Source organism: Salvelinus alpinus, chromosome 11 (genome assembly GCF_045679555.1).
Source record: "Salvelinus alpinus chromosome 11, SLU_Salpinus.1, whole genome shotgun sequence".
NCBI classification, from domain to species: Eukaryota; Metazoa; Chordata; class Actinopteri; order Salmoniformes; family Salmonidae; genus Salvelinus; species Salvelinus alpinus.
In genome coordinates this window covers 48,856,701-48,881,988 of record NC_092096.1, presented here as the reverse complement: position 1 = coordinate 48,881,988, position 25,288 = coordinate 48,856,701, and the positions used below count along the sequence as shown (strand labels likewise).

Below are 25,288 nucleotides of genomic sequence, written 5' to 3'. Positions count from 1 at the left end.
CTTTTTCTATGGTGGGCTGGGGACATGTTACTACTGTCAGGCTCTTCTTCTATAGTGGGCTGGGGCCATGTTGCTACTGTCTGCTCCTCTTCTATGGTGGTTTGGAGCCATGTTGCTACTATCTGCTCTTCTTCTATGGTGGGCTGGAATGTCATGTTCATCGTAAGAGTGAGACCAAGGCGCAGTGTGGTATGCGTACATTCTCTTTTAATGAATGAACACTTAACAAAACAACAAAATCAACGACCGAAACGTGAAGCTATACAAATAGTGCAGACAGGCAACTAAACATAGACAAGATCCCACAAACACAAAAGGGAACTGGCTGCCTAAATATGATCCCCAATCAGAGACAACGATAAACAGCTGCCTCTGATTGGGAACCATATCAGGCCACCATAGACATACAAATACACCTAGATAACCCACCCAAGTCACCATCACGCCCCAACCAACACAGCGAAAAAACAGCTTACTATGTTCAGGGCGTGCCACCCTAACACAAGTTCTAACCCTAAACCCCCTAAAAATAGCATTTCACCTTGTGTAGACTAATAACATTTCTCCAGTTGGTCATATTGTGGTTTGTTTACTATTCTTGTGGGGACTTCTGGTCCCCACAAGAATAGTTAAACACGTCCACACACACACACAGAACAGTTAGTCCTAGCTAGTGATATCCATGACAGATTTGACCCTGTTGTACAAGCCCGCTATTATGAAGACAGGAAGATGCACTGAGCTAGAAGAAGAGGCTTGCAGAGAGCTGCTGGGTTCAAAGGTCAGAGCTCTTTTTCTATGGTGGGCTGGGGACATGTTACTACTGTCAGGCTCTTCTTCTATAGTGGGCTGGGGCCATGTTGCTACTGTCTGCTCTTCTTCTATAGTGGTTTGGGGTCATGTTGCTACTATCTGCTCTTCTTCTATGGTGAGCTGGAGCCATGTTACTGCTGTCTGCTCTTCTATGGTGGGCTGGGGCGATGTTGCTACTGTTTGGCTCATCTGGTAGACTGGGTGGACTAAAGGCATTCAGGCACACTTGGAGGGAAATAAGAGTACGGTTGCCTCCCAAATGGCACCCTATTTCCCACATAGTGCACTTCTTGTGACCATAGCCTATTCTCCATGTAGTGCAATACTTCTGACAACCAGGGTCCATAAGGTTATGTAGGGAATAAGGTTCCATTTGTGAGAAAACCTAAAATATAACGTATCAGATTGTGCTGTTAAAAACAAATATATAGGTTTTTGTTGTTTCTCTGTAATACTACTAGCCACCTAGCAATTTTATGAAGTTGGCTTTAGCTAGCTCAGATAGGTTACCAATCTCTCAACCTCTAATGCCGTGTGTGTAGGTGGCAGGGAAGTCAGGCGCAGGAGAATCGAACTTATATCATAGACTTGACAAAACTCCATAATCAAAAATACAAGATAAATAAAAGTGGGTACAAGAACCCGTCGCGCACCAATACATAATACACGAACATACAAAACAAACAGTCTCTGACAAGGACATGAGGGGAAACAGAGGGTTAAATACACAACATGTAATGAATGGGATTGGAACCAGGTGTGTAGGAAGACAAGACAAAACCAATGGAAAATGAAAAATGGATCAATGATGGCTAGAAGACCGGTGACGTCGACCGCCGAGCACCGCCCGAACAAGGAGAGGCATCGACTTCGGCAGAAGTTGTGACAACCTCATAACTAGCTATCAAGAAGCCATTGCAGGCTATCAATTTAGAGTAGCTAGCTTGTCTAACTATCTTAGCTGGGATGCCTGCTGGCAAGATTGGTAAACTTTAGAAAAGCATGCAATAACTAAATGTACTGAATAAGACTCACATTCCTTTCAATCCTTGACCAAGATTTTAGCAGAGAAGCATATTTAGTTTATTTAAAAAAAAGACAGACAGCTCAAGAGGTATGCTTAGATATGCTGAAAATAAACATATGCTTGTCATAGAATTAAGCATAATGATTATGGCTCTATATTGCAGGAAAAGGCTGTTTAAGGTGTTTGACAACCCCCTACAGACCACCCACCAGCCATCCTCATGTACTTCATGCCCCCTCAGATTTTTGGCCGGTGTGTGTGTGTGTGTGTGTGTGTGTGTGTGTGTGTGTGTGTGTGTGTGTGTGTGTGTGTGTGTGTGTGTGTGTGTGTGTGTGTGTGTGTGTGTGTGTGTGTGTGTGTGTGTAAGTAGTCAGGGAGTTTAAATACTCAGGAAGAGAAGGACATTAAAATGTAAAGAATACAGTCAATTACTTCTCTCTCATTTTTTCTTTATTTGCATTTCTAAACCACATGTCAAACATCCGGGTCTTGTTTAATAGGGCACTCAGCGGAAAACTGAAAATAAAAAGCACTGTTTCAGTCTGTTTGGTCCCTAATGGGCATGACCCAGTATAGCGATACTCGGTCAGCCACCACTGTGAGATGAATCCTTGTACTGCCACATATTGAGACTGATTAATTTGATTGGTTAAAGGTCAGGGCTCAAGGGGTTAAAAGGTTTTGAAGTGTGTGTGCGTGTGTGTGTGTGTGTGTGTGTGTGTGTGTGTGTGTGTGTGTGTGTGTGTGTGTGTGTGTGTGTGTGTGTGTGTGTGTGTGTGTGTGTGTGTGTGTGTGTGTGTGTGTGTGTGTGTGTGTGTGCGTGCGTGCGTGCGTGCGTGCGTGCGTGCGTGCGTGCGTGCGTGTGTTTAGGCTTGGGGAGTTACTGCTTCACGGAAACATGGCTAACTCAAGGGACGCTAACGTGCAGCCAGCTGGTTTCTTCATGCATCGCGCCGACAGAAACAAACATCTTTCCGGTAAGAAGAGGGGCGGGGGGGTATGCCTTATGATTAACGAGAAGTGGTGTGATCATCATAACAACACACAGGAACTCAAGTCATTCTGTTCACCTGATCTAGAACTCCTCACAATCAAATGTCGACCGCATTATCTACCAAGGGAATTCTCTTCAATCATAATCACAGCCGTATATATTCCCCCCCAAGCAGACACATCGATGGCCCTGAACGAACTTTATCTGACTCTTTGTAAACTGGAAACCACACACCCTGAGGCTGCATTCATCGTAGCTGGGGATTTTAACAAGGCTAATCTAAAAACAAAACTCCCTAAATTCTATCAGCATATCGATTGTGCTACCAGGGCTGGAAAAACCCTAGATCATTGTTATACTAATTTCCGCGACGCATATAAGGCCCTCCCCCGCCCCCCTTTCGGAAAAGCTGACCACGACTCCATTTTGTTGATTCCAGCCTACAAACAGAAACTCAAACAACAAGCTCCCGCGCTCAGGTTTGTTCAACGCTGGTCCGACCAATCTGAATCCACGCTTCAAGACTGCTTCGATCACGCGGATTGGAATATGTTCCGCATCGCGTCCAACAACAATATTGACGAATATGCTGATTCGGTGAGCGAGTTCATTAGGAAGTGCATTGACGATGTCGTACCCACAGCAACGATTAAAACATTCCCAAACCAGAAACCGTGGATTGACGGCAGCATTCGCGTGAAACTGAAAGCGCGAACCACTGCTTTTAACCAGGGCAAGGTGACCGGAAGCATGACCGAATACAAACAGTGTAGCTATTCTCTCCGCAAGGCAATCAAACAGGCTAAGTCCCAGTACAGAGACAAAATCGAGTCGCAATTCAACAGCTCAGACACAAGAGGTATGTGGCAGGGTCTACAGTCAATCACGGATTACAAAAAGAAAACCAGCCCCGTCGCGGACCAGGATGTCTTGCTCCCAGACAGGCTAAACAACTTTTTTGCCCGCTTTGAGGACAATACAGTGCCACTGACACGGCCCCCTACCAAAACCTGCGGGCTCTCCTTCACTGCAGCCGAGGTGAGTAAAACATTTAAACGTGTTAACCCTCGCAAGGCTGCAGGCCCAGACGGCATTCCCAGCCGCGTCCTCAGAGCATGCGCAGACCAGCTGGCTGGTGTGTTTACGGACATATTCAATCAATCCTTATCCCAGTCTGCTGTTCCCACATGCTTCAAGAGGGCCACCATTGTTCCTGTTCCCAAGAAAGCTAAGGTAACTGAGCTAAACGACTACCGCCCCGTAGCACTCACTTCCGTCATCATGAAGTGCTTTGAGAGACTAGTCAAGGACCATATCACCTCCACCCTACCGGACACCCTAGACCCACTCCAATTTGCTTACCGACCCAATAGGTCCACAGACGACGCAATCGCAACCACACTGCACACTGCCCTAACCCATCTGGACAAGAGGAATACCCATGTGAGAATGCTGTTCATCGATTACAGCTCAGCATTCAACACCATAGTACCCTCCAAACTCGTCATCAAGCTCGAGACCCTGGGTCTCGACCCCGCCCTGTGCAACTGGGTCCTGGACTTCCTGACGGGCCGCCCCCAGGTGGTGAGGGTAGGTAACAACATCTCCACCCCGCTGATCCTCAAAACTGGGGCCCCACAAGGGTGCGTTCTGAGCCCTCTCCTGTACTCCCTGTTCACCCACGACTGCGTGGCCATGCACGCCTCCAACTCAATCATCAAGTTTGCGGATGACACTACAGTGGTAGGCTTGATTACCAACAACGACGAGACGGCCTACAGGGAGGAGGTGAGGGCCCTCGGAGTGTGGTGTCAGGAAAATAACCTCACACTCAACGTCAACAAAACAAAGGAGATGATTGTGGACTTCAGGAAACAGCAGAGGGAGCACCCCCCTATCCACATCGACGGGTCAGTAGTGGAGAAGGTGGAAAGTTTTAAGTTCCTCGGTGTACACATCACGGACAAACTGAATTGGTCCACCCACACAGACAGCGTTGTGAAGAAGGCGCAGCAGCGCCTCTTCAACCTCAGGAGGCTGAAGAAATTCGGCTTGTCACCAAAAGCACTCACAAACTTCTACAGATGCACAATCGAGAGCATCCTGTCGGGCTGTATCACCGCCTGGTACGGCAACTGCTCCGCCCACAACTGTAAGGCTCTCCAGAGGGTAGTGAGGTCTGCAGAACGCATCACCGGGGGCAAACTACCTGCCCTCCAGGACACCTACACCACCCGATGTCACAGGAAGGCCATAAAGATCATCAAGGACAACAACCACCCAAGCCACTGCCTGTTCACCCCGCTATCATCCAGAAGGCGAGGTCAGTACAGGTGCATCAAAGCAGGGACCGAGAGACTGAAAAACAGCTTCTATCTCAAGGCCATCAGACTGTTAAACAGCCACCACTAACATTTAGCGGCCGCTGCCAACATACTGACTCAACTCCAGCCACTTTAAAAATGGGAATTGATGGAAATTATGTAAAAATGTACCACTAGCCACTTTAAACAATGCCACTTAATATAATGTTTACATACCCTACATTACCCATCTCATATGTATATACTGTACTCTATATCATCTACTGCATCAAGCCATCTTTATGTAATACATGTACCACTAGCCACTTTAAACTATGCCACTTTATGTTTACATACCCTACAGTACTCATCTCATATGTATATACCGTACTCTATACCATCTACTGCATCTGCCATGCCGTTCTGTACCACCACTCATTCATATATCTTTATGTACATATTCTTTATCCCTTTACACTTGTGTGTGTGTGTAAGGTAGTAGTTGTGGAATTGTTAGGTTAGATTACTTGTTGGTTATTACTGCATTGTCGGAACTAGAAGCACAAGCATTTCGCTACACTCGCATTAACATCTGCTAACCATGTGTATGTGACTAATAAAATTTGATTTGATTTGAGTTGATACATGTCATCTGATTACAATTTTCTTTTGACTGTAATCAGTTACGTTACCAGCAAAGATATTGTCTCACCTAGCTATCTTAATTTACCGCAGTGGGCTAAATCAGTGTCACACGGTGTTTCTTGGTAGTCTTAAACAAATCTACTTTGAATCTACTCACATGGTTATGGGCTTAAAACACCTGTACCATGTCAGAAATAGAGTTGAAATGTATTGCATCCCGATATTACACTTTATATATCACAGAAGACTGAAATATAACAAAGTGACAGATATGACAAATATAAATAACATTTCACCCATGAGGCCACTAGAGGGAGATTTGGTCATTTGACTGCAGGAAAGGGCTAAAGGGATACTTCAGGATTTTGTCAAGGAAGCCCTTTATCTACTTCACAAATGGTATCCACGAGTTCATCCGACTCTGGGGAAGTAGATAAAGGGCTTCATTGCCAAAATCCTGAAGTATCCCTTTAAGATGAATGCACTAACTAAGTCGCTCTGGATAAGTGCGTCTGCTAAATGACTAAAATGTACATGTAAAATGTAAGTGAAGTTAATGATGCCAATTTGGGACAGGTAACTAACGTAAACTCACCCCATTCCGTACAAATGTGCGCAACCGCGACATTCAAACGAGGCTGCAAAGAAAACTAATGGGACTGTAGCGACTGTGTTGACTTCAGAATCTGGGGTGTGAACTACGTTTCTATTCAAGCGTTGATCGACATGGTAATGGCTCTATAGTATTGGAGAAAAGTAGAAAAAACGGACCCTCCGTTACATGGTGACGTGTCATGCCGTAACGTACAGCACGCATAAAGCAACTATTTCTGTCTTACAATCTCTCTCCACCAGGTGTAGCACTTCTCTCATCATTTAAAAACAAGAAATGGGCAGTGACGGGGGTAGGGGGGATACCGAGTCATTTTTTGCGTCATCACTGTAAGCGATCATGACTCTCAAAGCCGCTGTTTACTTCTGAAGATCACTTTAGCACCGCCCTAAAAACCCGATTCAAATTCGACACAAACCTTCAAATAGGTATGTAATGACACATTATATAAACTCTATAGTGTTTTATTTACATTTTAGAGGCGATAAGGTGATAAGTTGGACAGATCGAGTGAAGAAAAGCCGTTTTCCCACACATCTCCTCTCCTTCTCACTACCACGCATTAGTTTCGCTTCCCCACCCACAATTTTTAAAAAGACCCGACGGAGCTCATTGCCTTCTTGAATAATGCAGAAACGGGCAGCTTGGAGGTCATGTCATTAATTTTGTTGGAAAGGGGAGAAATTGTGCTTTACAATGGTATTGACATTACAGTTGATCTGGAAGTATTACGTTTTTGGGGCGCTAAAATAAGGTCAATTGTACGGACCAAGGCGATGTACAAAAGTGAGTGAGTTTATGTTAGTATCTGTAACTGATTACATTTAGAAAGTCAAGTGTGTCTAACGGAGGAGGTTGGGGGCAACCCCAGGTGCCGAGGAGTTCTGGGCACTCCCTAACCTCTGGTGCAGAGTTCCCCAACTGGAGTTTTCTGGGTCCCAAAAATATATTTTACTTTTATTGATGGACATAAAAGACTAAAAACACCAGCAAATCAGCTCCAAGTGATTTTAATTATGGAAATCTGTTCCAAAGTATTCCCGCACATAATAGATATATACTGTATATACAGTATGTGATTGTATACAAATGTAAACAAGGTTTTGATATATTATATCTGTTTCGGCTTCTTGCGGTCTATTTGCGGTTTTCAAATCATTTGTAATTATGTTCCGGGCCCCCTGACCATCCGCTCAAGAAAAAAAAAAATCAGCCTGTGGCTGAATCTAGTGGATGATCCCTGATCTGTTGTGTGTTAAACTCTGACACAGCAGATAGAGGTGAAATGTCATGAGAACTCGTGTCTGCATCCCAAATGGCACCCTATTCCCTATATAGTGCATTCCTTTTGATAGGCCCTGGTCAAAAGTAGTGCACTATATAGGGAATAAGGTGCCATTTGGGACACATCCCACGTCTCTTCCTTTCCAGACTCATATAAAAAACAGACAGAAAGATACATCTGTAGGACATACAGCCGCCACATATGTTACCTTAAAGGGGCCTGAATAGGGTTGCAGAATTCCTGTAATTTCCCCATAATTCCCAGGTTTTTCTGAAATTCTGGTTGAAGGATTCAAAGTGTCCTGCTTATTCCTTCCTGATTCCAGGAATCTTCCAACCGACTTTTGCAACCCTAGGCATCACAGTGGTTTGATGTAGGATGGAGTTCCCCTAAGAACTGGTATGTGGTCAGTTTTATCTATTGCCTTCCTGATGGTTTAAGTTAGGGTTGGGGTAGGGTAAACTGATCCTGTGGTTAGTGACTGTTCAGGGGAACCAAGCTGGTATAGATTAGTACAGACCAGGATGTCAAGGACTGTGGTTGAGTGCATTTTTTAGCAATTCAATTGAATTAAGCATGGCCCGTCCATGTTTTAAATGTTTCATTGAGAAAATACATAGGTTCCATCTCTAATGGCACTCTACGAGCCCTGGTCAAAGGTAGAGCACTATAATATAGCCTAGAGCACTACCTTTGACCAGGGCTCGTAGAGTGCCATTAGAGATAAAGATTCCCTTCATTATAGGTAATCTGTGATGCCAACATAATTTTTCTTTGCCTCTGGGTACAGTTTATTTTAGATTACATTCTTTAAATACAAATGTATCAAAAGCAAGGAGAGTTGACTACTGCATGATCGCTTAGTACGAATAGCGATCTCAGAGAAGCCTACGATTGGTCCGTTAGACCTGTCAGTCATAGTCTGTTTTTCAGTCTCCTCAGTCACCATTGGTTGAATCGGCAGACAGGCTTGTGATATCACGTACCACGAAGCCCACTCCTTTGCTGGAAGCGTTTGGTCTTGCTGTCTCTGTGCCATTCCTTCCACAAGTGGAATATAGATTTCCTTATCTCAACGTTCCATTCCAATAGAATGAAATAGAATATAGAACCGTTTATCTCTTCTCTCTGTTCCATTGAAACTGTTCCATTGAAACTGTTACATTCATTCTCATACAATGACATCACAAGAGAGTCAACTGGGCTAAATCCATAATTCCAATTCTGGAACCAGAACTAGAACCATCGGAACCAGAACCAGAATCATCACAGCGGGGTAGTGGAAGACTTCCCCTTGGAAGAGAGCACCTGTCGGAACCTTCTTTTGAGCTCTTGCATGTTGGGGGACTTAGGCCGAGCTAGGTGCAGCCCTCTCCTCTTCTCCCCGTTCCCCCCGCCCAGCGCTCGGCTCACCTCGCCACAGAGGTGCAGGAAGGCGGCGTGGACCCCCTCGTGGTTCTCCCGGGCAGAGACCTCGAAATACGCACCACCCAGAGAGGCTGCCAAAGTCTCACCCTCATCGGCTGGCACCTGGCGGGCACGGAGGAGGTCACTCTTGTTGCCCACCTGGGAGGAGATGAGAGATGGATTAGACCAATGTTAAGGCAATGTCCAGAAATACTTCCAGATAAAATAAAGGTTATCGAGCCACCAGTATGACGAGGACATACACCGGGAGAGTTAAATATAACATATCATTTAATGTATCGCTATGGACACGGATGTAATAGATGGGTAACAGATACTGTATAGTTAAATAATACTAATAATAGCATCCAGCTCCCGTTACTAATAGATGTAATACAACGGTCAAACCCACCAGTATGACAGGTATATTCCCTGCAGGGTGGATGCGTCTGACGTGCTGGTAGAGAGGCTGGATGGTTCTATAGCTGCTGTCATCTGTGATGGAGAAGACCAGGACGTATCCATCCGCCCAGTAGATAGACCTGTTGATCTGCTCCTGACAATAAAGTCCCTCTGCATCGTCCTGGATGGAGGGGTGAGGGGGGAAAGGGGGGTGGGTAGAGGAGAGAAAGAGAGGAAAGAGAGAGGGGAAGTCAATGGTATGTAGCTAGTGATGTGTTCATCCCGAACTCCCACAGTAGTCGGCACGGTTATTATTATGAGATTATGGAGCAGACAGAAAGACAGCACACACTCTCTATCTCAGGCATAGTCTGTTTACAAGACCAGGCCTTTGAACGGGCGGTGGAAGTGAGTTTGATAAACGAATGGGAGCCTCCCCTAGGCCTGGCACTGAATTATCAAAAACCACTCTAGAGGGAGAAGAATAATTGAGATATGCCCTGATACTGGATGTAGGCCTGTTCTACTATAACATCATAACTTCTTACTGGTAGTGATGAACTGTAAATAAGGAGATGTTTCCACTTGTTATATCCATACCGGGATCAAATACATAAGCTACTGTATGTATGTCAAATACTTTTTTGTCGATGGAGCCAATACAATGGAATAGTCCCAAAAGTGCAAACCGAGATACTGTTTTATTTACGGTAACTTTTATTTTATTGAACCAGAAAGTCCCATGGAGGTTAGAAAACGTATTTCCCAAGAGAGACTTGGCAAGTAATTTAAAGTACTTGTACAAATAAGTACTTTACAAATATTTGACCCAGGTCTGGTTACATATACCCTTAGACTGTAGAGAGGACTAGGAATTACCTGTAGAGAGATACAGAGGCTGTGTTCCAAATGGCACCATACTCCCTATGGAGACAAGGTCCCATAAGGCTCCATAATGCCTGAGACTCTAGTCACTCTGTTATCATTTGGCAAGCGGTATCGAAGCATCGCGTCTCGGACCAACAGGCTCTGAGACAGCTACTACCACCTGAACATCAGACTGCTGAACAGCTAACCCTAGCTGACTCCCTGCACAGACTTGTACCTGTGACTATTTTTACCTAAGAGACAATCTGCACCTCAGACATTATTTGCACTGACGAAGCAAAACCCTCACACACACAAACACACATAAACACACACCCAAGCACCCACACGCACTCACAACTCACACACACATATAACACAATCAATGTTGCTGTCCTATTATATACTATTTACAGTATTCCACTGTGTGAACAAGTCACTGCCCACTACAGTGTAATACAGTCCATCTCTTATTACTTCTATTACTTGTTATTTTTGACTTGACTCTTTTTATTGTTATTAATGTTATTGACTGATGTACTGCGTTGCTGAGGGAGCTTGCGCATAAGCATTTCACCGCACTTTTTATACCTGCTGTAAACTGTGTATGTGATGTGACTAATAAAATGTCATTTGATTTGAAAAGTAGTGCACTATATAGGAAAGATTTCTGGATCGAATCCCCGAGCTGACAAGGTAAAAATCTGTTGTTCTGCCCCTGAGCAAGGCAGTTAACCCACATTTCCTCGGGTGTCGAAGACGTGGATGTCGATTAAGGCAGCCCCCCTCACCTCTCTGATTCAGAGGTTGAGTTAAATGCAGAAACACATTCAGTTGTACAACTGACTAGGTATCCCCCTTTCCCTTTCCCATTCCTTAATGTGCTATTTGGGACTCAGCCCTTGTGTGGAGAGAGAGAGAGACCGACCTGTAGAGAGACGCAGGGCGTGTCCTGAACCTGTAGTGAAACCTGTTCTCCATCTAGATTGATCTTTCTGGAGTACAGGGCCCCTGGGGACAGAGATAAGCAAAACATTACTGACTACGCACAAGGGATTTCTATGCAACAAATGAATTAGGATGTAAAATGTATAAGTTGCCTGTATTATTAGGGTGGGTGTTTACAGTATAAGTTAATAAAGAGAGACATTTATTGGGTAAACCACTAACGTTTCAGCATCACAGTGCCTACTTCACAGTTTAGTGCCCTGTATAGTGCCCTACACAGGGATGCCGAAACGTTGGTATTTATCCAATAAATTACTGGGAGTCTATCGAGTGTGTGACTCCATTTATTTTTATAGCCTACAGTTTACTCGCCATTAGTCAGCACTTGAACTAACTTTTTTGGGGTGTGCGCCAGCTCAGGCTTTTCACAGGGTGTTTACAAGTGAAATTGTTTCTAAATGTGTAGTAAACTAGTATGGGGTTCTTACAAGGTTATAACAATGTGAAATGACAAGTTCAAGTTTTACTGTCACATGCACAAGTACAGTGAAATGTTTCACTTGCAAGCTCTACCCAACAGTGCAGTAATCAATATCAAAATAGTATAACTAATACAAAATAAATATACATAACAAAGAAAAACACGAACATAACATACATTACAGGGTGAGTGGCAATACCAAATTTACAAGATTATGCATATTATGCAGGGGTACTGGAGTAATTGGAGGTAGATATGTACATGTAAGCAGGGGATTAGGCGAAAGTGACTGGTTGTCATGGTTCCACCACCAGAGGGCAGCAGAGACCATCCTAGAGGCAATTACGACACTCAGGTGTGTTATATTACTCATTATGATTTCCCTGTTTAAAAAAAGAGGTGTGTTTTCTGCTGTACATTGCAGAAGCTTGAATTGTTGACCGTGTGCGGTCGTTTCCTGAGTGAGTTTTCGAGACTTAGTGTTTGTTTTCAAGTGTACTGGGATCCCGTGGCTACCGTTCTTAGTAAAGTATTATGTTTATCGTTTAGTCTCTTCTCTGCACCTGGGTCCAACCTCGCCACGTCACACTGGTAGCAGGATAAATAATGATAATAGTAAACAGTATGGCATAAGTGGTAGGTGGGTGAGTGCATGGTGGTGAGTGTGTGTGTGTGTGTATTTTATATGAACGTGACTGTTAGAATGATAAAACCGTACCTGTGTTTGCCTCATAGTCCCCGATGAACCTCTTAGTCAGAAACCTGACTATCAACGCTGTGAATGAAACAAGGAGAAGAATAGTCTCCAATGAGAAACACCTTGAGAATAATAATGTAGTTGACTACATATTTTTCATAGTTGCCATTTAAGAATACTGTACTCCTAGTTGGCATAGGCCAACAACATCCTAAACATGGAAAAATATCGATGTACCCTTGATCAAGGCACTTAACCCTAATTACTCCTTTAAATTGCTCTGGATAAGAGTGTCTACTAAATGAGAAAAATTGAAATATAAACACCTTGAGAAGAATACTAGAAGGCCACATATCTCTTATAGTTGCCGTAAAAGAATACTGCTCCTTAGTTGGCATTGGCTGTCTGCATCCTAAACCAAATAGTACCCTATTCCCTACGTACTGCACTACTTTTCAAAAGTAGGTCACTTTAATAAGGAATGGGGTGCCATTTGGGACATGTGCTCAGCCTGTCTGTCCTGATCGAGTCTGTGAACGTACACGTCGCCCCCTGGCGAGATTGTTTACCTCTCATTGTTCAACTGGCACACCAGTGTGTCACCTATCCCAAAGACATAATAAAATATTTTGGTGGAAATATGAATACGTAGACATTTTTCCAAAATCGAAATTTGTATAGGCTACTTGTATGGCCAATCCGTTTGTGCCAAACGGATGCAAATAAAGTATTTCCATTCTAGTATACATTTTCTATTTGGACCCGATTAATACTCCTCGATAGATTCATTCAAAGAGTCGGAAACTAAAAACCTCCGGACTTTCACGACAACGGTGCGATTCAGACTACTTTATCACACTTCTCGTAAAGCTTGATCTCCTACCTGTTTTCCCCACGTTGCTCGCTCCCAAAACCACGATCTTGACGTTTTTGTTGGGTACGCAGTCTAGAACGGGATACTCCTGTATTGGAACTAGCAGAAAGTTGCTAGAACCACTATTCATTGTTGTCGTTGGGTCGACAGGAAGACGCATTTAGGAGTCCTTATCGGTCCAGTCTGGGAATGCCGTGCCTCTCTCTTCGTCCCCCCACTGCTAAAACAATCCTGAGCCTCGGGAGCTGAGGCTTAGTGTGTCTCGCCCATGATGATAACTGAAATTATAATCGTCCACTTTGGCTGCTACTCGAAACAATTCTAACTACCACTTGTAGTTCCACTGCATTGAGTGCGCAACAAGTTGACAGAATACTGTTATTTTGGCGCACCCTGACCAGACCCGTTATCTGACCGTAGGTTTTATATTGTCTCGGTTATTTCACATCGGCTAAGTATACCGAGACAGAGCAGCAAATATTTCACATAAGCCAAAGGGGTTAGAGTAGCCTAGACAAGTCTATCCCTCCTGTTCCAGAGCCCGCAGCAGTGGTTCGTTCGTCTAGTGAGAGACAGTAGCCGGAGAGGGATGAGAAGAATGAGTAGGCTAAAGCTGCTGAAAGGGCACAACTCCGAACTGAAATACATGTTTTTGTATAAATGGCACCCTATTCCGTAGCCTATATAGTGCACTACTTTAGACCAGGATCCTATTGGTCCCTGGACCAAAGTAGTGCACTGTATAGGGAATAGGGTGCCATTTAGGACTCATTCACTTAACCATCTCAAGGTGTCATAAAAAAATGCACACCCCTCCCCAACATAAAAAATATTTTCACACCACCCTTCCCTTGTACTGTAAAATAAATGTAACACCCACCCGCCTCAAAGAATTAACTCAAAATAATGTTAATACCCACAAATAGGCTCCCGAGTGGCACAGCTGTCTAAGGCACTGCATCTCAGTGCAAGAGGTGTCACTGCAGTCCCTGTTTCAAATCCAGGCTGCATCACATCTGGCTGTGATTGGGAGTCCCATAGGGCGGTGTACAATTGGCCCAGCGTCGTCTGGTTTTGGCTCGGGTAGGCCGTCATTGCAAATGAGAATTTGTTCTTAACTGACTTGTCTAGTTAAATGAAGAAAAAATAACAATACTACAGTTGATGCCACACAGAGCTACGGGCCAGAAGGCTGAGGGTTTGCCAACCATCACAGTTGAGATCACTCTCCCTGACTGTTTCATTACTTCACGATCAGAGCCGGTTACAGACAATGGTCAACTAGGACATACACAACCGATAAACAAAACATACTGACTTCAGACACTTCAATAACATGGTTAATGTTTTCAACACCACAATAAATAGACTATGTCAATCTCGACAAATAGAAAATACATCCCTCCCTTCCTTGTAGGTTTACCAAGTATCGAAGGCTTGGTTTGACAATCTCCGAATGTCACAACATTTTTTGGTGTATTGTAACAGATGTCTCTTTCACCAATTTGCCACGGCACAGTTTGGATTGATTGATTTCTTTCATTTGTCAGTAAATTAAAAAAATACGTAGAGTAACAGTCAAAAGTTTGGACACACCTACTCATTCAAGGGTTTTTAGAATAATAGTAAAGATATCAAAACTATGAAATAACAGATATGGAATCATGTAGTAAGCCAAAAAGTGTTAAACAAATAAATATATTTTACATTTTATATTCTTAGTAGCTACCCTTTGCCTTGATGACAGCTTTGCATTCTCTCAACCAGCTTCACCTGGAATGCTCTGCGGTCCAACTCATCCCAAAGCATCTCAATTGGGTTGAGGTCGGGTGATTGTGGAGGCCATCTGATGCAGCACTCCATCACTCTCCTTCTTGGTCAAATAGACCTTACACAGCCTGAAGGTGTGTTGGGTCATTGTCCTGTTGAAAAACAAATAATAGTCCCACTAAGTGGAAACCAGATGGGATGGTGTATCGCGGCAGGAAATGCTGTGGTAGCCATGCTGGTTAAGTGTGCCTTAATCTAAATAAATCACTGACAGTGTCACCAGCAAAGCACCCCCACACCATCACACCTCCTCCATGCTTCACTGTCGGAACCACACATGCGGAGGTCATCCGTTCACCTACTCTGCATCTCACAAAGACACGGCGGTTGGAACCTATAATCTCCAATTTGGACTCATCAGACCAAAGGACAGATTTCCACCGGTCTAACATTCATTGCTCGTGTTTCTAGGTCCAAGCAAGTCTCTTCTTATTATTGGTGTCCTTTAGTCGTGGTTTCTTTGCAGAAATTCGACCATAAAGGCCTGATTTCACGCAGTCTCCTCTGAACAGTTGATGTTGAGATGTGTCTGTTACTTGAACTCTGTGAAGCATTTCTTTGGACTGCAATTTCTGACGTGCAGTTAACCTTAATGAATTTATCCTCTGCAGCAGAGGAAACTCTGGGTCTTCCTTTCCTGTGGCGGTCCTCATGAGAGCCAGTTTCATCATAGCGCTTGATGGTTTTTAAGACTGCACTTGAAGACATTTTTAAAGTTCTTGACATTTTTTGTATTGACTGACGGTATCTTAAAGTAATGATGGACTGTTGGTTCTCTTTGCTTATTTGAGCTGTTCTTGCCATAATATGGACTTGGTCTTTTACCAAATAGGGCTATCTTCTGTATACCACCCCTACCTTGTCACAACACAACTGATTGGCTCAAACGCATTAAGAAGGAAAGAAATTCCACAAATTAACTTTTAACAAGGCACACCTGTTAATTGAAATGCATTCCAGGTGACTACATCATGAAGCTGGTTGAGAGAATGCCAAGAGTGTGCAAAGCTGCCATGAAGGCAACGGGTGGCTACTTTGAAGAATATCAAATATATTTTGATTTGTTTAACACATTTTTGGTTACTACATGATTCCATATGTGTAATTTCATAGTTTTGATGTCTTCACTATTATTATACAATGTAGATAATAGTAAAAAATAAAGGAAAACTCTGGAATGAGTAGGTGTGTCCAAACTTTTGACTGGTACTGTAAATCTACACAAATAATTGTAAAAGTGACCGGGATTGCACAATAAAGTTGGGAATTTATTTCCATTGAGGTCCCTACTTTGCTTCAGCGTATGCTACACTAATATAAGGACTAAATGCCGGTCTAATTTACACATCTCTATCTCGCTTTTGTGGGGGAACTTTATTTTTTAATTGGAAAGTTAATCTATTTTTTGCTGTTGAGATTTAAATCAGCACATCACTTCAATATTGTTGCTTTAAATCAGTGTGCACATGTGTATTGTCTCTCTCTCTCTCCCTCAATCCCATTCAAATTATATTCAAAATCGATAGATAGATATACTACGGTTCAAAAGTTTGGGGTCACCTAAAAATGTCATTTTTTAAAAAGAAAAGCAATTTTTTTGTCCATTAAAATAATATACATTGATCAGAAATACAGTAAAGAGGCGACTCCAGAATGCTGCCTTCTAGGCAGAGTTCCTCTGTCCAGTGTCTGTGTTCTTTTGCCCATCTTAATCTTTTCTTTTTATTGGCCAGTCTGAGATATGGCTTTTTCTTTGCAACTCTGCCTAGACGGCCAGCATCCCGGATTCGCCTCTTCACTGTTGACATTGAGACTGGTGTTTTGCGGGTACTATTTAATGAAGCTGCCAGTTGAGGACTTGTGAGGCATCTGTTTCTCAAACTAGACACTCTAATGCACTGTACTTGTCCTCTTGCTAAGTTGTGCACCGGGGCCTCTCACTCCTCTTTCTCTTCTGGCTAGAGCCAGTTTCTTCTGTTCTGTGAAGGGAGTAGTACACAGCATTGCAGATCTTCAGTTTCTTGGCAATTTCTTTGATGGAATAGTCTTCATTTCTCAGAACAAGAACAGACATGAGGTTCAGAAGAAAGTTATTTGTTTCTGGCCATTTTGAGCCCGTAATCGAAAACCCACAAATGCTGATGCTCCAGATACTCAACTAGTCTAAAGAAGGCCAGTTTTATTGCTTCTTTATCAGAACAAAAGTTTTCAGCTGTGCTAACATAATTGCAAAAGGGTTTTCCAATGATCAATTAACCTTTTAAAATTATACACTTGGATTAGCTAGCACACCGTGCCATTGGAACACAGGAACGATGCTTGCTGGTAATGGGCCTCTGTATGCCTATGTAGATATTCCATTTTAAAAATCATCCATTTCCAATCATCATTTACAACATTAACAATGTCTACACTGTATTTCTGATACATTTAATGTTATTTTAATGGACAAAAAAATAGCTTTTCTTTCAACAACAAGGACATTTGAAAGTTACCCCAAACTTTTGAACGGTAGTGTATGTCCCAGCCTACCTCTTTCAGGTAATAATTTCAGGTAATAAATTCAATGCAGTTTAGCCTTATATTTAGCTAATGAATGATGTGCTATGTATAAGCTTCTAATGTATAGCCTCTGTCTCTTGCGCAATATGCACCAGGTGCTCTGCTGGCCTCTCTCCTTAAAAAATGCTCTTTAGCTCTTGGAGTCCCAGGAAAAGCTAGACCAGAAATAGCTTCCTGGAATAATTTATTTGTAGCATTTCTTATACTAATAGACTATTGGAAGAGGGATGCAAGCTCTTGTGTGGTGAATGTTAAGTACCTCAGCCAATAGAACTCACAGCCACGGACCGGGAAGTTTGAAAGAATTGAGAATTGGGGAGTTTGAAAGAAGAGAGAATGCAGAATGGCGGTAGGCTAGAGCAGTTCTTTGTTCAGACCTGTAAACATTCAATCTTTGTGAAGAGAAAAGAAAGCCATCGGCATCTTATTCTATATTATAAACTGGGTGGTTCGAGCCCTGAATCCTGATTGGCTGAAAGATGTGGTATAAATAAAATTTAAAAATCAGACTGTATACCACCTGTATGACAAAACATTAATTACTTTGGTAACCAGTTTATAATAGCAATAACGCACCTTGGGGTTTTGTGGTATATGGCCATTATATCACAGCTAAGGGCTGTATCCAGGCATACCGCATTGCGTTGTGCATAAGAACAGTCCTTAGCCATGGTATATTGGTCATATACCACACCCCCTCAGGACTTACTGCTTAATTATTCAAGCATGTCATTACAACGATGAAGATCAGGACAAATAAACATTTAATTTAGGGTAACTGTTGAAAGCGAAGAAAGGAATGAAGCAACAAAAGAGAAAGAGGGGGTAGGCATGTCACACAACATTAGGGGAAATATTATGAAAGGTGTGCGAGTATGTGTCAGAGTACTAATTATAAAAATGTAAAATAAGACGTATTATATTTCCAAATTAAAATCTAAATAGCTAGCCTAAAATTTTTACTTTGTAGGCACATGTCCTGCACCAGCATCACATGTTTTCTCCCAGGTTCATGGTTTGAAAGAGGTGTGTAACTGCAGTCCATATACAGTACCAGTCAAAAGTTTGGACACACCTACTCATTCAAAGGTTTTTCTTTATTTTTACTATTTTCTACATTGTAGAATAATAGTGAATACGTCAAAACTATGAAATAACACATATGGAATCATGTAGTAACCAAAAAAGTGTTAAACAAATAAAAATATGTTAGTGTAACGGTGTTCCTCCTCCTCTTCATACGAAGAGGAGGAGTAGTGATTCGACCAAGGCGCAGCGGTTTGTGAATACATAATGATTTATTTACAAGATGAACTAAACACACGAAGAACACTTGATATATTACAAAACAACAAAACGATGTAGACAGACCTGGACGACGAACTTACATGAAACACGAAGAAAACACGAACAGGAAAATGACTACACAAAATGACGAACGCACGAAACAGTCCCGTATGGTGTAACATAGACACAGACACAGGAGACAACCACCCACAAACAAACAGTGTGAAAACACCTACCTTAATATGATTCTCAATCAGAGGAGATGAAAACCACCTGCCTCTAATTGAGAACCATATTAGGTACCCATTCACCAACATAGAAACAGAAAACATAGACTGCTCACCCAAACTCACGTCCTGACCAACTAACACATACAAAACTAACAGAAAACAGGTCAGGAACGTGACAGTTAGATTCTTCAAAGTAGCCACCCGTTGCCTTGATGATATAGGGGCGGTATACAGGGGATAGAAGAAGATAGCCCTATTTGGTAAAAGACCAAGCCCATATTATGGCAAGAACAGCTCAAATAAGCAAAGAGAAATTAAAGTCCAACATTACCCTAAGATATGAAGGTCAGTCAATCCGGAAAATGTCAAGAACTTTGAAACTTTCTTTAAGTGCAGTCACAAAAACTATCAAACGCTATGATGAAACTGGCTCTCATGAGGACCGCCACAGGAAAGGAAGACCCAGAGTTACCTCTGCTGCAGAGGATAAGTACATTAGATTTACCAGCCTCAGATTGCAGTCCAAAGAAATGCTTCACAGAGTTCAAGTAACAGACACATCTCAACATCAACTGTTCAGAGGAGACTGTGTGAATCAGGCCTTCATGGTTAAATTGCTGCAAACAAACCACTACTAAAGGACACCAATAATAAGAAGAGACTTGCTTGGGCGAAGAAACACGAGTAATGGACATTAGACCGGTGGAAATCTGTCCTTTGGTCCAATGAGTCCAAATTTGAGATTTTAGGTTCCAACCGCCGTGTCTTTGTGAACAGAGTAGGTGAACAGATGATCTCTACATGTGTGGCTCCCACCGTGAAGCATGGAGGAGGAGGTGTGATGGTGTGGGGTTGCTTTGCTGGTGACACTGTCTGTGATTTATTTAGAATTCAAGGCACACTTATTAACCAGCATGGCTACCACAGCATTCTACAGCGATACGCCATCCCATTTGGTTTTCGCTTAGTGAGACTATCATTTGTTTTTCAACAGGACAATTACCCAAAACACATCTCCAGGCTGTGTAAGGGCTATTTGACCAAGAAGGAGAGTGATGGAGTGCTACATCAGATAACCTGGCCTCCACAATCACCTGACCTCAACCCAATTGAAATGGTTTGGGATGAGTTTGGCCACAGAATGAAGAAAAAGCAGCCAACAAGTGCTCAGCATATGTGGGAACTCGTTCAAGACTGTTGGAAAAGCATTCCAGGTGAAGCTGGTTGAGAGAATGCCAAGAGTGTGCAACGCTGTCATCAAGGCAAAGGGTGGCTACTTTGAAGAATATAAAATATATTTTCATTTGTTGAACACTTTTTGGCTTACTACATGATTCCATATGTGTCATTTCATAGTGTTGATGTCTTCACTATTATTCTACAATGTAGAAAATAGTAAAAATAAAGAAAAACCCTTGAATGAGTAGGTGTGTCCAAACTTGTGACTGGTACTGTAAATCACATCAAAGTTTATTTGTCATGTGCGCCGAATACAACAGGTGTAGTAGACCCTACAGTGAAATGCTTACTTACAGGCTCTAACCAATAGCGCAAAAAATGTGTTAGGTGAACAATAGGTAAGTAAAGAAATAAAACAACAGTAAAAAGACAGGCTATATACAGTAGCGAGGCTATAAAAGTAGCGAGGCTACATACAGACACCGGTTAGTCAGGCTGAGGTAGTATGTACATGTAGATTTGGTTAAAGTGACTATGCATACATGATGAACAGAGAGTAGCAGCAGCGTAAAAGATGGGTTGGCGGGTGGTGGGTGGCGGGACACAATGCAGATAGCCCGGTTAGCCAATGTGCGGGAGCACTGGTTGGTCGGCCCAATTGAGGTAGTATGTACATGAATATATTTAGTTAAAGTGACTATGCATATGATAAACAGAGAGTAGCAGCAGTGTAAAAACGGGGTTTGGGGGGTTGGGGGCACACAATGCAAATTGTCCGGTGTTCAGGAGTCTTAAGGCTTGGGGGTAAAAACTGTTGAGAAGCCTTTTTGTCCTAGACTTGGCACTCCGGTACCGCTTGCCATGCAGAGAGAACAGTCTATGACTGGGGTGGCATGGGTCTTTGACAATTTTTAGGGCCTTCCTCTGACACCGACTGGTGTAGAGGTCCTGGATGGCAGGCAGCTTAGCCCCAGTGATGTACTGGGCCGTACGCACTACCCTCTGTAGTGCCTTGCAGTCAGAGGCCGAGCAATTGCCGTACCAGGCGGTGATGCAACCAGTCAGGATGCTCTCAATGTTGCAGCTGTAGAATATTTTGAGGATCTCAGGACCCATGCCAAATCTTTTTAGTTTCCTGAGGGGGAATAGGCTTTGTTGTGCCCTCTTCACGACTGTCTTGGTGTGTTTGGACCATTCTAGTTTGTTGTTGATGTGGACACCGAGGAACTTGAAGCTCTCAACCTGCTCCACTACAGCCCCGTCGATGAGAATGGGGGTGTGCTCGGTCCTCTTTTTCCTGTAGTCCACAATCATCTCCTTAGTCTTGGTTACGTTGAGGGATAGGTTGTTACTCTGGCACCACAAGGCCAGGTCTCTGACCTCCTCCCTATAGGCTGTCTCGTCGTTGTCTGTGATCAGACCTACCACTGTTGTGTCGTCTGCAAACTAATACAGTACAGTAATACAGTCCACACTCAAAAAGATTAGCTTGCTAGTGCTTGTTTCATTTACTTACCCAATGGAATAGAACATTTGTAAAATGCAGGGAAAATATTCACCCCTAATATGTAGCTTATTCTTTAGATGTTTGGGGCTGCTGGTGATCCATGATGTTTTGGGGCTGCTGGTGAACCATGATGTTTTGGGGCTGCTGGTGAATGATGATGTTTTGGGGCTGCTGGTGAACGATGATGTGCAGGCATAATCAAAGTGACACTGGACTAGCACACCTGCCACAGTCTTTAGGACGTCTATAGCTATGTTTCCATCAAATTGGCAACGGATTTTTACGTGAATATTCTAAAATCTGCATGTAAACAATATGCGCATTATGAGCAAAAAAAGATATAGCTTGTATAAAGAAAGGAAGAGAAGCTTAGGCCTATCCCCAGAGAGATAGAGATATTCCAAGAGCATGCTACCACACTGACTGAGTCTGCTATATAGATAGACTTACAGAAGGAGGTTCATTGGTTAATTTTCGATGAGCATATTTTGTATAAAGATAAGCATTATATTGTTAGATTATAGGAGAAACTCTGGTAGGCCTGAAACATTCTTCCTCAACTCCATTTCAAGTGTCAGAGTAAGTTGGAGCATCGGTGAGGCACTGCCTATCTATCATAGGCTTACATTAGCTAAAGCTTAATAATAGCCACACTACACCAAACCTTCACAAAAATGTAAAAACTTTATTAGGATAATATCAAAAGTAACTCAAGCCATTTTTATAGGGAATATGGGAGCAGGCTATTGCGGCAAACACAGCATTACAGTTGGTACTTAATGTGGCCAAAGAAAACGCTCAACATAATGAAACAAAACAATTGCGAACTTGTTTAAACCTTCCCAAAAGTTTGGAACAGGCAATATTGCAGCAATTAGCAACAAAGGCAAGTGCCTACCATACCCAACAAATGACAGAAATAGGCTAATGTTATTTATTTTACAACAGACCTACTTAAAACCTATTTTAAACTAAACATGGAGCACACAATTAAAAAGACAGAAGAAATGTAATTTAGCCAATGAAAATGTCTAAACAAAATTAAACAAAACCGGTTTTGCATATTTAAACTGGTTTCAATTAATAAATAGGCTTACAATAATAACAATTATATACAGTAAAAATAATGGTAAAAAAATTATAAATAAATGTAAGTTTCAAAATTGCATCCTTCCTGAATAGGGAGTTGCACAGTAGCCTGCATTTGGCCTGACCAACCTTCTCATCTTCCACTACAATATTAAAACATATTTTAAATTCCCCTTGTAAGCTATGATAGACAGCCTCTCATGGACAATTTGGCCCACTACACTTTTATTTATTGGCTTTTCATTTATTTATCAGCCAAAAGCCAGAATTACTAAGGGAAACCCTGGAGCATTTTCCAATCAGAGTTGTGTTCCCAATCAGAGTTTTGGTTTTGTTACAAAAAAAATGTTGCATAGGTTTAGTGAATGTGCCCACTCTGGTATTGTCACGGCCGTTTAAAGGAGAGGACCAAGGTGCAGCGTGGTGAGCGTACATTTTCTTTATTAAATCAAAATGACGCCAAACAAAAACAATAAACACTACAAAAACAAACCGTGAAGCTCAAAGGCAAAGTGCCCTAAACAAAGTTAACTTCCAACAAACACAGGTGGAAAAAATAGCTACTTAAGTATGGTTCTCAATCAGAGACAACGATAGACAGCTGCCTCTGATTGAGAACCACACCCGGCCAAACACAAAGAAAAAGAAAACATAGAAATAAAGAAACTAGAATGCCCACCCTAGTCACACCCTGGCCTAACCAAAATAGAGAATAAAAACCTCTGTATGGCCAAGGCGTGACAGGTCTTGGCACGTGTGCTCTAGCCAACAGCTTGCAGATACAGTGCAGGTATAGCCTACTACATTATGAGATTATTATGGACAAAATTGCTAGATTATTTTTAATTGTCAAATGGCAGCCAAGCATCGATCATCATGTCACCAGAATAAGACCAATTGAAAGGAGCATCAACCTCATCACTGCGCACTTTCACCACCCTCTGAAGTTCATCATCATTTATTTAATCTGTAGCCTAATAAATTCCATGCTTTTTCATGATGTCTTGACATTTTCTATCCGACACGTAGGGTACTTTACTGCATAAAACGGTTGGATGGAAACCTGGTTAATGTCGAGCCATTTTGAGGATGCTGAAGTTATTTTTTGGATGAATGTGCGTATGCCTACAGGAGACTTTTGAAGTAGCCTAATCAGATTAAAACACCGTGACTGGTTGTGTTCATGTCACATATAAAAGGTAATACATTTTAAAAGTTAAATGATAAATATTTAGGCTATATTAAAGCATTAGGTTCTCGGTACGCGAGGAATAGCCATTTGGATTGGAGAGGAGGCAGAGCACATGTTAAGCTTTCCTGAATAACTGGGCCTGCCAGGAGCATATGTGGCACATTACTATGGGAGGACTTGGGATAATGATGATCTGAAACAGACAGTGATTCTTCTGATACTTTTACTTCAGTATCAGAAGTAAAAATACAGTCTTACTGGCCTGCTATAGTGCCTTTCTAGAACTTATAAACGTTTGAGACTAGTCCCACAATTGATCCAAATCGAATTAAACAGACAAATCACACAACTTTTGCGCCATTATTCAAATGACATTTTCACTGCAGCCTAGAGTAGAATGTTGTACTCACTTGAAACAATAACGCAATTATTCATTGTATTGTGGTGTTGTATACTACTATCATAGTCTAGGTAGGATAATTGTATTGTTTCCAAACAAGATCAATAGGGGAGCTGTGTGTTACATGTCTTCACTGCTCTTTCATGCACAATGATGCACCTGGCCTGTCTGCTGCCTATCAGCTATTCCTATTGGTTCTTATCGATTCAAATTGATGCAGCTTTGAATGCTTTTATGTGTGGTATGATTGCTAGTCAGCCTATTGTCACTATGAATGGTGGATAGAGGGCAGGATAGACCTTAGACTGGTAGATTATACTGACCTGTAGTAAAAATTTGCACACAGAAAAGAGTAGTGCATAAGGGAAGTACCAAAACACCTTGATATAGGGGTGGCGCATGCAAGCAGGTGAGAAAATGTGTCTAGGATGGAAGAAATGCTGTAGTAAAACCTGCAAAAGAGCAAATGTTAACCAGGAAAAAAATAGGCACAACCCTCACCTGTGCCCCTCACCTGTGCCCCCCCCCCAAAGGCACAACCCTCCTCAAAGCAAATAAACAAGTCTGACAACCCTCCCCTGTTTTGGATCACTTCTCCCCCCGAATAAATTGTGATCTGTCCCTAATTTAGTTCAACCAAGACAGTTCCACGTATT

At 42.4% G+C, this 25,288-nt stretch overlaps 1 protein-coding gene across 1 annotated transcript; it reads right to left on the bottom strand.

Annotated features, from left to right (window-relative positions):
• Positions 1 to 8,447: 8,447 nt before the first annotated feature.
• LOC139534290 (ras-like protein family member 11A-like) lies at positions 8,448 to 13,710 on the bottom strand. The gene is made up of 5 exons (XM_071333337.1): positions 13,366 to 13,710; positions 12,504 to 12,560; positions 11,285 to 11,367; positions 9,500 to 9,670; positions 8,448 to 9,246 (listed from the first exon to the last, which is right to left on the bottom strand). Exons 1-5 carry the CDS (start codon positions 13,514 to 13,516, stop codon positions 8,947 to 8,949), a joined length of 762 nt encoding a protein of 253 aa, XP_071189438.1. The 5' UTR covers positions 13,517 to 13,710; the 3' UTR covers positions 8,448 to 8,946.
• Between the last annotated feature and the right edge of the window lie 11,578 nt (positions 13,711 to 25,288).

Coding starts and splice junctions, on each gene's coding strand:
- LOC139534290 (XM_071333337.1), bottom strand. CDS start 13,516: ATGCGTCTTCCTGTCGACCCAACGACAACAATGAATAGTGGTTCTAGC. Junction 11,368..12,503: donor GGACTATGAGGCAAACACAG/GTACGGTTTTAT, acceptor CTCTGTCCCCAG/GGGCCCTGTACTCCAGAAAG. Junction 9,247..9,499: donor GGAATATACCTGTCATACTG/GTGGGTTTGACC, acceptor ATCTCCTCCCAG/GTGGGCAACAAGAGTGACCT.